Below are 13403 nucleotides of genomic sequence, written 5' to 3'. Positions count from 1 at the left end.
AAATAGGTACCGCTCTGGTGGGAAGGTAAAGGCGTTTCCATGCGCTGCTCTGGTTTGCCAGAAGCAGCTTAGTCACGCTGGCCACATGACTTGGAAGCTGTACGCCAGCTCCCTTGGCCACTAAAGCAAGATGAGCGCCGCAACCTCAGAGTCGGCCACGACTGGATCTAATGGTCAGGGGTTCCTTTACCTTTATCTTGCATCTTGACTTGGCTGACTTCGCCCCAAAGAGTTCAGGGCTCAGAAGGCTTCTTTTTCCAGGTGAAATCCGTGTGCGTCAGAGAGAGGGTCATGGCACGTCAGCTGAGGGAGGTGGAATTATTAGATTGGCGCAGGACATGAGGCCAAAGAGCCCCATTTAGATGAAGGACTACGGCTCGTTAGGAAGAAGCCAAGTTCCTAAAAGCAAAGATACTTAAGAATCGGATCAAAGTGACTCCCAGTTAGTAATGGCATTTCAGCCAATGGGTCAGCTGGATAGTGTTAATTGGATGGTCAGCCAACCCACTTGTTATTTGACTGCGGTCCAATATTATCAGGTATCCCCCAAAACATGGGTAGGCAAACTAAGGCCCAGGGGCCGAATCTGGCCCAATCACCTTCTAAATCCGGACCGCGGACGGTCCAGGAATCAGCATGTTTTTACATGAGTAGAATGTGTCCTTTTATTTAAAGTGCATCTCTGGGTTATTTGTGGGGCCTGCCTGTTGTTTTTACATGAGTAGAATGTGTGCTTTTATTTAAAATGCATCTCTGGGTTATTTGTGGGGCATAGGAATTCGTTCATTTTTTCTTCAAAATATAGTCCGGCCCCCCACAAGATCTGAGGGACAGTGGACTGGCCCTCTGCTGAAAAATTTTGCTGCCTCAAAACGTCACTGTCTCAGTTGCGACAATCATTCTCAGTTTAGTAAACCAGAATTTATGAAGCTAGGAATAATTGCTTTACCGCTGCAGGCAGGCTTCTTCATGAGTATCCTCGTTTGAGTGAAGCCCGGTTTCGTCCAAAGCAGAGAACTTTCCCCTAATGTCAATTAACAAATAGGATAATGAGCCAGGATAAGATGCTCCTTGGGTGATGCTTGGGCTGCCTTAGCCTATATTATTTTTCAGGGCTGTTGCGAGTTTAAAATGGGGACTCTGTAAGGAGCTAATAAAATAAATGGTTACATGTCTTTCAACAAAAATACCACAACTATTACTCTGTAATAAAATAATTGCTTTTTTAAAAAAAGGAAATAGCAGTATCGCTGCACAATAACTGCTATCTACCTTTTGGTTTGTAACTGACACTCAAACCTCTTGATAATTTTATTTTTGGTTGATGTCATAATGCTAATTTTTTGTGGTTTTTTTTTAAAAAAGAAAACATATAATTTGATAAAATACTATGATTCTTTTTGAGATTCCTGCGTTGTAGGGAGTTGGGGTAGATGACCTTCGGGACCCTTCCAACTCTACAGTTATATGATTTGGCTGGCTGAATCGACAGAAAAAAAATCTTTTATTTTTTGGACTGGTCAGAAGCCCAGCCCTTCTCTCACCGGCTTCTGCTTAGGCCGTATGTCAGGCTAAAAAAAATAAGCACCAGGGGCACAGAAGGTTCAGGATTCAACACCGTAGAGTCTTAGTAATTCAGCGTCTGCTGCCGTTGAATCATTAAACAAAAGGCACAGTGTCAGCCCAAGTCTCTTTCATGTCGATTGTTGCAGCCCATCAATGCCGCCAGCTAAATTCTGCTCTCAGGTGGAACATGAACAGACTGGGCTGGAAGGGAGGGTGTGAAACAATTTCCTCTATTAAGAGCAAAAACGATCTTGAGTAGATGGCAACCTTCTAAGGCAGGCATAGGCAAACTCGGCCCTCCAAATGTTTGGGGACTACAACTCCCATCATCCCTGACCACTGGTCCTCTTAGCTAGGGATGATTGGAGTTGTAGTCCCAAAACATCTGGAGGGCTGAGTTTGCCTATGCCTGTTCTAAGGTCACGTCGCATGAATCTTCATTTTCTCTTGTTCCAAAGTTTTTTTTTTATTGCAAGCTTATGGGTCAAGTGATAGTCCTTTCCCCATAGTTTTATTTACAAAGGGCGATGGTCAACATAGTCCTACTCAGAGTAGACCCACTGAAATCAGTGGGCGTAAGTATGACTGCATTGGATTTCACCCAAAGGTACTCAGTGCTGTTACAATATTTCTGATACCAAAAGCCCAGACAACTTAATACCTCTTGCATTTACTAAGTTCCCTGCACCAAATTAGAAAAAGTGATTCAACCCCACGCCGAGGTGATGATACCCCACGGTCTTTTGGTAGCTTGTGAAATAGACTTGCCATCTTTGATGAATTATTTTATTTCGCAAACAGTGTTTTGGGGCAGGGATGAGCCAGTCTGGTACAGAAACAATCTATCATAAATATCTATCATGTTAGATTCCAGAGTAGCTTTATTTCTCCTCATTTTGTTGTTGACCCATAACATTTTGGCCAGTATTTCTAAACATATACATCAGGCATATTTAAAAAATAAAATAAAATAAAATAAATGTGAGTGTTACAATTGTTGCATTTTTAGCACTTAGGCTGCAATTCTCTGCCCAGTTACGTGGGAATAAGTCCCATTGAACTCACAGAGAGTTGCTTCTGAATAGACACCTTTGCCCTATAGATTCTGATCCAAATTAACGGCTACCAATATGGAACCCAGGATGATATCCTCTTTTTAAAAAAATACATATTTAATGCAGATTTTTTTAAATATAAAAAGCATGTTCATACAGTAGTTACAAGGGGCTGTCCTTAAAAAACGCCATATAGGATTTTGGTGCTCTCTTGTGTGTGTGTCAAATTTTGTTTTTTAAAAAGGAAGAAGTCGGTTGAGTACATAAACACGCACAAAAACCTTGAGCCTGCTCCAAAATATTGGCTTAATTTGGTGGCCGTACAATAAAGAGTTGAAACATTATGCCTCTGAGCACATGCTCAGTCCAGGAATTTACTGGTATGGTCGGTGCCAGAACCAAGCTCACAAGGCCTTTCATATGAAAATCCATTCCTGGTCCCCTCTCTCTCTCCCTGCTGCCAGCATTCTTTACCATCAACTGGTTTTAAACCATTGCTCATGTTGAACGATGGGGAATCGGAAATCCAGAGCAACATACCGCAAATTGTTGGAGAGATATGCCAAGTAGTCTGTCCACTCCTGCGATTATGTACACGGTGCTTTAAAAATAAATATATGCAAAGAGAAAGGGAAAGTCCCTGCCCCAGTGAGCCTACAGACTCTCCAGTTAAGGAGATTGCAGAGGGTAGACCAGGCATATGTAAACTCGGCCTGCCAAATGTCTTGGGACTACAGTTCCCATCATCCCTGACCACTGGTCCTGTTAGCTAGGGATGATGGGAGTTGTAGTCCCAAAACATCTGGAGGGCCAATTTTGCCTTTGCCTGGGGTAGACCGAGGCGAGTGGACAGCAATAAAGCAACAAGCATGCAAAGGTGCAGTCACACAAAACTGCTTCGGTTGTGGGTTTTCAGAAAGGATTTGAAGAGGAAAAAGGAGTGAGAGAGACCATAAGTAAGATTTCAGGCAGGGAGCTCCAGGCATAAGTTCCTAACGAATGCAGAGCCGTCTGAACGCAGCACATTTTTGCATGGCGCCATCTACGAAAGTCGAATAAGTTGTAGTTTTTGTTATTAAATATACCAAGAAAAAGCACACCAAGAACTCAGGCCAATCTAAATTTCAATAGTGGGAGTGGTCCCTACTCACAAATAAATAATCAATTTTAACAAAAACCGATCCATTCGAAAGTATGTATTCTGACAAGGATTACAAAATCAAATAGAGATTACAAACTCTTAACAGAGATTACAAACTCAAACTCATAAAGCTATGTATAACACAATTATTCGTTACAGCATTAGAAATAAGAGTTTATGAATAGAGACAAGTTCATCTTAGTCCATAGTTAGATTCGACGTGGAGGTCTTAGTTTCAATCACTGAGCAGAAGTCAATTATGGATCAGAAACCAGGACAGGGCCCTGTTTCAATGTATTCACCTTCATCAGCTAATTTTTAAAGGGTCGTGTAAGTTTGAAGACTTTCAGATAAATATATCCTGTTATCTTCTACGTTTCTCAGAGATAGCAACTACGTGTGGGTAGATCAACGTGTTTCTTGAGCTTTTATGTGCGAAAGTTATGCACAAGCCGATTTCATGACACCTGGAAGCAAGACTTCGGCTCTCGGTGGTGAAGCCACTTCAGACAAAATCCACAATAAACCGGGTGGTCAGTTGCAGGGCAGAATTTTTTCCGAAAGCGGAATTACCCACCCGGAAATTCCTAACTCCTAGGGGGCTACGCATACTTAAGCAATGAAGGCCTTCTGTCCCTGACACGGCCCTTTGCGTAGAAATCCAGGCAGAGATTGGTTTTATAATCTATAGCAGCATCAGATTAATAATAGTTTCTTTTGCTGTACCTAGTCCCGCAGCTTCGTATCAGAACTTCTCGACTACATCAAGGTAGGTTACACTCCTTTTGCTCTTTCCCTTTAACAATGAATATCATCCCTTTCCACTGCACATCTGTTGTTCGGCAATCAAAGCGCCTTGTTCTCTTGCATAAAGAGTTGTGTCTCTTGTAAGCTACTTGTCTGCACTGCATCTGTAAAATGGGTTCACTACTCAGCTTGGTCTGTGGCAGAGAGTGCTGCAGTGAGTTCTTTCGATACTCTGCCCCTTTGGTCACTCGGGTTCGTCAGCAGAACTGGGATCTGTATCTGCCATTTGCAAGCCCAAACCGCAGCCACAGAACATGCTCCTGGTACTCTCCTTCAATGGAGGTTTTCTAAACGGAGGTTGGACGGCCACCTGCTGGGGTTTCTACAACTCTTGATTCCTGCATTGTGTGGGGTTGGGCTAGATGACCCTTTGATTCCCTTCCAAGTGTACAGTTCTGTGATTCTATGAGCTTTCCAGCTGGGGGAATAAAAGAAAAAGAGGTGGCAGGAATCTGAGAATACAAGCAAGGAAGGGCTAATGGCTTTCAGGGCAGGAGGTTTCAATGACTTGCCCCATTTTGGTCAGACTGTACAGCGGACGCTCAGGTTGCAAACGTGATCCGTGCATGATGCACATTTGCAACCCGCAGCATGCGCAACCCGCGTCTGCGCATGCGCAGGTTGCAATTCAGCGCTTCTGCACATGCACAAAATGCGATTTAGCGCTTCTGCGCATGCGCAGCCGCAAAAACCCGGAAGTTACCCGTTCGGGTACTTCCGGGTTTCGGCGGTCTGTAACCCGAAAAAATGCAACCTGAAGCGGCTGTAACGCGAGGTATGACTGTATAACCTTCTCTTAATCATTGAGCTCAGGGGAAACCGTTTGTAGCAGAGGGGCAATGCACAGCACTGATTGGTCAGCATTCGGGAAAATAAGCCTCCTACTTGACAGTGATTTTTTTTTTTTTTTAAGTTTTAAGAAAACTGATTAGGGTATTTGAGGGGAACACCCAACTCACCCACACAATACAGTGGTACCTTGGTTCTCAGACTTAATTGGTTCCGGAAGTCTGTTCCAAAACCAAAGCATTCCAAAATGAAGGCACACTTTCCCATAGAAAGTAATGCCTTAAACCAGCAATTTAACATGAATTTTACTATCTAACAAGACCATTGAGCCATAAAACAAAAGCAATAATCAATGTTCTGTACTATAAAATAAATAAGACAGTTTTGTAGATTATAAAAATAAAAATTAAATTTTTTTCTTACCTGCACTGATGATAGTCATATTATATATATATATATATACAGCTTAACATTAGGCCAGGATTCTCATCTCTGCCTTGTATTGTCAAGTTCCTTCCCTTATGATTCTCCTGTTTCTATGGTGAATGAATCCGTACACCCCACCGTCCGCCCGCTCAAAGCACATTTTTCACAATTAAGGTCGCATAAAACCTTTAACGCTGCTTCCCCTCCCTGTTCAAACCTGAAAGCCTTAAACCACCAAGTTTAGTACTTGCAGCAATCCCTCCCACGCAGCCCAAATGAAAGCAGAAGATCTTACCTTTTGTCAGATCTCTGCTAACTGAAAGCTTTTCTGAAGAGGAGAAGAAGCAGAGCACAAAACGACGATTCTGGCTTTGGCATTAGCTAGTTGGCGGGACAGCGGCTGTCTGTAAGTAGAGCTCTCTTGGATCAGGCCATTTACCCACCTGGTCCGGCCTCCTGCTCTCACAGTAGCCAGCCAGATGTGTGCGAAAAGCCTATTCAGCAGGACCTGAATGCTTGTTCCTCTGAGGCATGAACAAGGCAGAGGAGAGATTGTCTGCACGCATACGCAGTCTGTGATTGCTTGGGGAAAACCCTGGAGAGGAAGGGGACTTAGATGTCTGTGGGAAGGCAGGGACCTTCAGTCTCAGCACCTGCTTCATGGGAGCAAGACCTGCTGGAGATGAGTCGCTGCACTCATTAGGGCTATAGTAGTAGTAGTTGTAGTCATTTAGTCGTGTCCGACTCTTCGTGACCCCATGGACCAGAACACGCCAGGCACTCCTGTCTTCCACTGCCTCCTGCAGTTTGGTCAGACTCATGCTGGTAGCTTCGAGAACACTGTCCCACCATCTCGTCCTCTGTCATCCCCTTCTCCTTGTGCCCTCCATCTTTCCCAACATCAGGGTCTTTTCCAGGGAGTCTTCTCTTCTCATGAGGTGGCCAAAATATTGGAGCCTCAGCTTCAGGATCTGTCCTTCCAGTGAGCACTCAGGGCTGATTTCCTTCAGAATGGAGAGGTTTGATCTTCTTGCAGTCCGTGGGACTCTCAAGAGTCTCCTCCAGCACCAGAATTCAAAAGCATCCATTCTTCGGCGATCAGCCTTCTTTATGGCCCAGTTCTCACTTCCATACATCACTACATACTACATCACTACTGGGAAAGCCATAGCTTTAACTATACGGGCTTTTGTTGGCAAGGTGATGTCACCCAGTTGTAATAATAATAGTAATATTTTTTATTATTTATACCCCCGCCCATCTGGATTGGTTTCCCCAGCCACTCTGGTGGCTCCCAACAGAATATTAAAAACAAATAAAACATCAAACATTAAAAATTTCCTAAACAGGGTTGCCTTCAGACGTCTTCTAAAAGTCATATAGCTATTTATTTCTTTGACATCTGATGGGAGGGTGTTCTACAGGGCGGGTGCCACTACTGAGAAGGCCCTCTGCCTGGTTCCCTGCAACCTCACTTCTCCCAGTGAGGGAACCGCCAGAAGGCCCTTGGATCTGGACCTCAGTGTCCGGGCTGAACGATGGGGGTGGAAACGTTCCTTCAGGTATACTGGGCTGAGGCCGTTTAGGGCTTTAAAGGTCAGCACCAACACTTTGTCACTCCTGTGCAGATCACGGTTGTTTTGCTAATAAAGAGTTAACTCCAACACAGTGTGATTTACTGCCGGCTAGCTCCTCACATGCCAGCTCCTTATTATCACCAACCCGGTCAGCAATTTGGCTGCAGCTTTATGAGCCAGTTGAAGTTTCTGATCCCTTTTTAAAGGCAGCCCCATGTAGAGCAGGTTGCAGTAATCCAAGCGGGATGGAACTAAGGCATGTGCTGGCACATCAGACATCTCAAGGAACGGGCTCAGCCGGCACACTAGCTTTAACTGTGCCAATTCACTCCTGGCTACCGCAGAGACTTGAGTATCCATGCTCAGGGCTGAGTCCAGGAGCATGTTCTAACTGCGAGCCTCAGGAGGAGTGTAACCACACGCAACACGGGTTGAATCCCTATTCCCTGTCCTGCCTTACACGACTGACCAAGAGTTTTGATTTCCTTCGCCCTCATCCAGTCCACCACGGCTGTTGTTGTGCAGGTGACTATGGGCTGTCAGGAGCAGGCAGGCAGGATCCTGGCTGCGTCATCCTGGCAAAGCTGGTGCCCAGCTGAGCAGGACCGCAGTTGGCATTCTTCTCCCGTAATCCCTTTAGAAGAAGATATGCAGAACCCTGGCAGTTCCAAGCTCTGAGAACTGGTTTTCATGGACTGGTTCCAGTTCAGTATGTTCAGTCCATAATGCTCAGTTCTCTAGCTCGGCTGCATCTGACTTCATAACTTGGGGACTTGGAAATGCTGGGCTTTATCCGATGAAATGGGTTTATTTGTTTACACACTGTACATTTCCCTTTCCTTTTTTAAGGACTGCTATTCACATTGGTTGGGACGTGGGTGGCACTGTGGGTAAAACCTCAGTGCCTAGGACTTGCCGATCGTATGGTCGGCGGTTCGAATCCCCGCGGCGGGGTGAGCTCCCGTCGTTCGGTCCCAGCTCCTGCCCACCTAGCAGTTCGAAAGCACTCTTAAGTGCAAGTAGATAAATAGGGACCGCTTTATAGCGGGAAGGTAAACGGCGTTTCTGTGTGCTGCGCTGGTGCTGGCTCGCCAAGCTGCAGCTTTGTCATGCTGGCCACGTGACCCGGAAGTGTCTTCGGACGGCTCCGGCTCCCGGCCTCTAGAGCGAGATGAGCACGCAACCCCAGAGTCGGACACGACTGGCCCGTACGGGCAGGGGTACCTTTACCTTTACCTATTCACATTGGTTATTATTTTTTAGCCAACTTTGCATTTGGAAAAGTGTCTGTAGGGATAATAATTACCAAGCGCCCAGTGTAAGATTTTGGGCTGTTTTCCATTGAGTTGCAATTACGGCTCACGTTGCCAAGTTCAAGCAGAAGAACAATTATTTTGACAAATGTATTTTACATTGGTATCATCAAAAAATATTCAGCAACATTCATCTTGGATAGCAAACAACTGTTTCTTTAGCAATATTTATCATTTCTGTCAAAACTAAGTTCCCAAAATCGTTCACCAACTGATAATATAGTACATACCAAAGTCCAGTTTGTGTTAAAATAAAGCTGCAAAATGTGTACTGTTTGTCTCACTAATTTCAGTTTTTTGCCTCTTCCTCATAGAGTGCCAAAGTGGTTCTTTTGGAGGACCTGGCCTCCCACCTGGGCATAAGGACACAGGTACGTGTTTGCAGGCCAGGCCACAGGTGCATCAGTGACAGAGACACCGCCAATCCAATCCATATGTTTTGACACCGACCTTATGGGATGGTGTCCTATCAGGACTGCATATCCTCTCTGTTGGCATCCAGCGACGTTCGCTGGGGAAATGCGCTACCCTGTGTTATCATAGCACAGGGGAAGGATTCCTGGACATAATGAGAAAATTTGGCACAGTAAATGAGAAAGCCCTAAAAGCAGGATTCTCGCCAAATGCCACTCTTGCTGTGGATTCTGCAAAAGCCAACAAAAACATGTGCCAATGCATCTGGGATGCCAAGTTGCAAAATTATATAAACACAGTTTCTATTTTTCCAGCTTTTAGAATCAGAGCGTGCGTTTCTTCGTGGAGATCATCTGATCCATCTGACTATTCCAAAATTTAGGAAACCATTTACCCAGGCTAAATTTAATGTGCTTCCATCTGCACTACAGGAGGGTAGTTGCAACAGTGCCATACAATGGGCGCTTATGCCCCTGTCAAACAGAGAAAATAGAAAATGTGGAACATGTTTTATTGCATGTCCTGTTCTTCCTATTGTGATATCCGCCACTATTTCACTAATCAAATTTTACAAAGTATACTAGGCAGATTATCTTTTGGTTGACCAGTCTCCCGAGATTATCGCCAAGGTAGCTAGTTTTTGTGCGGCAGCAATAGCTTGTCAGCGCAGGATCTTGCCCTAACTTTAAAATTGCTAACACCTTAAGTTGCTCCTCATCATTAAATTATCATTGTTTTATAGTTCTCCCATCTGTTTTTATATTCTGCATTGTTTTTAAATTCTGTATTTAATATTGAACTTAATGTATCATACTGTGTTTTACGTATTTTCCTTTCTTCCTACCTTCTCAACTTGTTATTGATCGAAATAAATAAATATATAGGCATTCCCTCTTCGCCTTTAATGTATGCTGATGTGTAAGAGAAATGTCCCCTGAAGCAGACACTTGCCAGGCCTTTGTGGAAAGGCTGGTGTGTCGTGGTGTTCTCTGAAAACATGCCTCTGCACCTGGAAATGTGATATTTGCTGCTTACGGGGTTTGTTTTTCCTCAACAGGATGCAATTAACAGAGTGCAAGACCTGATGGCTGATGGAACGCTCACAGGTAACAGTGAAAACATTATGGGGCCGATCGCCTTGTTTAGACTGAAGCAGCAATATAGCAGCAGCAGCACCTGAACATCTCTGGTTGATTATTTTTGATATTCAGCTGCTGTTTCAGCTTGGTAACATCCCAGTGCTGAAAATGTCAGCCGTCGGAGTAAAAATAGTTGCAGATGGGTCCAAATTGTTGTTGTTGTTTCGAGAACACTGTCCAACCATCTCGTCCTCTGTCGTCCTCTTCTCCTTGTGCCCTCCATCTTTCCCAACATCAGGGTCTTTTCCAGGGAGTCTTCTCTTCTCCTGAGGTGGCCCAAGTATTGGAGCCTCAGCTTCAGGATCTGTCCTTCCAGTGAGCACTCCAGGCTGATTTCCTTCAGAATGGAGAGGTTTGATCTTCTTGCAGTCTATGGGACTCTCAAGAGTCTCCTCCAACACCATCCATTCTTCGGCGATCAGCCTTCTTTCTGGTCCAGCTCTCACTTCCATTCATCCAAATTAGCACAACTTAAATGTCAAGGATTACTTCTGAGAAGACTCGCGTCTGGCCGTTGCTGGCTGACCAAAAACTGAGATAGTAGAAAACATCAAACATTAAAAACTTCCCTGAACAGGGCTGCCTTCAGATGTCTTCTAAAAGTCAAGTAGTTGTTTGACATCTGATGGGAGGGCAGTCCACAGGGAGGGAGCCAAGAAGCCTGCTGCATTACTATACTGGGGTGGAGGAGATGCTTAAAAAGAAGGCTGATTGAATTTTTGTAGAGGGGGTCATCAACTCTTTCCTCCTCCATCAAGCGACAGGCTCCAGGCAACACATCCTGCCTCGCCCTTGGCTGGTGATGATAGAGCGATGTAGGCAAACCTGCCAAGAAGAGTAAAAGCAAACCCACCCACCCCCATTAATTAGTAGGACACTTAAAATCACATTTAGGGCCCTAATGGAACCAATTCGTCAATTAGAGGTTACAGGCCTAAGTATTTATATCGTGCAGCCGAACCCAAACCTTTGGAGACGGGCTGATTAAGAAATCCTAGCTAGGCAATAAAACGAATGTAGAAAGAGCAGCTTGCGGAGCTTAATTCCGGTTTGGCCTTGCCTCTAGGCGTAATCGATGACAGAGGAAAGTTCATCTACATCACGACGGAGGAAATGACGGCCGTGGCCGACTTCATTCGGCGGAGGGGACGCGTCTCCATTACAGAACTGGCTCAGCAGAGCAATTCTCTCATCAACCTGGAACCCGAGGCCAGAGCAATCGCTAAGGGGGTGGCATAAAAAGGCAATTTTTACACGCTCAGAGGAAATAAAGTGTGGTTATAAAACGGGTGTCTCCATCAAATTTTTGTTTTCCTTGTCATTTCATTTATATGCCACTTAATATATTTTAATATATTATATAAAGTAATATATAAAATATATTATAATTTATATGCCACAATGGCTTCTAAGCAATTTACAAAACCCAAATGCCAACCGTACAACATTATTAAAATGTGGTGTCGTTTTATGTACTTTCTTATGCTTGTTCAGTATCATACAGAATCAGAAGATGGGTGCCGTCGCCATTTTTTTAAAAAAAATCAGACCAATTAAAATACATAATGAAGTGGTCTCTTTATAAACTATGCAATAAAATAATCAAATTAAAACAGGAGACTCAGGTGAAGAAATCACCTGATATCTTGGCGGAAGGCCAAAATTGTGTGTAAAAAAAAAAGTAAACATATATATATATATGAGACAAATATTTTTTTTCCTGTTAAGTGGTGTCATCATTCCCTCTGCTCCTTTTCACACCGTGAGTGCCATTGTTTCTATAGTTAAACCAGTGTCACCGTCCACAAGAGAGAGGTATTGGTAGGACTGAACAAACCTGCAGGTTTGCAGAACTCCAAAAAATAAAATAAAAAAATGTTTCAGGAGGAGAGAGAAGTGCCAGAAAAGCAGAGGAAACCTCCAGACAGCATGATGAGGGCTGGTGTAATATTTGGAATTAGGGGGCATTCAATAAAGTTGAGTAAACACTTGCAACTGATGTAAAAAGGATAAGAGAATACTATTGGATATAAAGAATTTTTTTAAAAAAAAACATTTTTATAGATTTTCCAATAAAAACAGCCAATCAACATATCCACATCATAATCGAATTAAAAACAAGAAACGAAAACAAGACCAAATTGTAGTCCAAATTGTAATTATTAATTTTTCCGGGCTCCCCATAGTCTGGACTTCTGAAGCATATCTCCAAATCTTCAGTCCTGCCTCTTCTCATTGTTTTCATATTTTCCGCCTTCTGGTCTTAACGCTTTAAAGTTCTCCGTCCCTGGCTATGCGATTCTCAATCATGTCAAAAATCATATGTCCTTTCGTCCACCGAATACAGCTTTATTTGTAAATATATATATTTTCAACTGTCTATTTACCAGAGCAGCTTTTCCTGACTTCATTCCCATCCAGGTTTATCATTTGAAGTTAAATGACGCAGGAACTCCCAAGTTGTTAAATCACTCCAATCCGGGCTGTTGTCCAAACCTTTCTTTTGAGATTTAGTGACGCAGTGTCTTCCACGTTGTTGAGTTGTTACTATAGATTGTTGGGCAGACTGTTTGCAATATTGCAATGTAAATGAACTGTATTCCACAGATATAAATCATTTGGCGATCGATCAGCCTTCTCGGAGACCACACAATCCCCCCCTTCGTGGATATAAAGAATTTGATATAAAGGGTAATATAGCAAGCAGGGGAAGGAAATGTTTTAAAAACAAGAATAAGAAGTTGAGAGAAGTTGGGGGGGGGAGAATCTGGGGACTCTTCAGTATGTGATTTGATATGTTATTATAATGATGGAATTGTAAAACCTAATAAAAAATTATTCAAAAACAAGCAAACAATAAAGTTGAACGGAAGGCTCCAGAGAAACAAAAGGAGGTCCTTTTTTACACAGTTGGCAGAGGACTTTGTGGGTACCAGAGGAGGACCACAAGGATACCATTGGACCCACAGCACCACACTGTCAACCCCTCGAGTTGGCTCACGATTTTAGGGCAGAAAAACTACCCAGATAGCACATCTCGCCGGATTATTAGGAACAGCAGCGTTGCACACAAAATTCAACGGAGATGTCTAACATTATAGATGCAGAGCCACTGGCTATTTAATATACAGCACATTTTCTCACCGGGTCTGGTTTCTGGGGCTCACTGAATGTAC

The 13403-nt window shown here is 43.6% G+C and overlaps 1 protein-coding gene across 1 annotated transcript in view; it reads left to right on the top strand.

Moving 5' to 3' along the window:
• DDRGK1 (DDRGK domain containing 1) overlaps positions 1–11513 on the top strand; it is a 35809-nt gene extending 24296 nt beyond the window's left edge. The window contains exons 6-9 of the mRNA XM_053402111.1: positions 4493–4531; positions 8989–9045; positions 10146–10194; positions 11294–11513. Of these exons, the coding sequence (XP_053258086.1) occupies positions 4493–4531; positions 8989–9045; positions 10146–10194; positions 11294–11466 (318 nt within the window). The 3' untranslated portion in view covers positions 11467–11513. The remainder of the gene's footprint in view (positions 1–4492; positions 4532–8988; positions 9046–10145; positions 10195–11293) is intronic.
• The last annotated feature ends 1890 nt before the right edge of the window (positions 11514–13403 follow it).

The sequence above is a fragment of the Podarcis raffonei genome, chromosome 9 (assembly GCF_027172205.1).
Source record: "Podarcis raffonei isolate rPodRaf1 chromosome 9, rPodRaf1.pri, whole genome shotgun sequence".
NCBI classification, from domain to species: domain Eukaryota; kingdom Metazoa; phylum Chordata; class Lepidosauria; order Squamata; family Lacertidae; genus Podarcis; species Podarcis raffonei.
The sequence above is the reverse complement of the archived record's forward strand: the minus strand, read 5'-3'. Positions and strand labels throughout refer to the sequence as shown.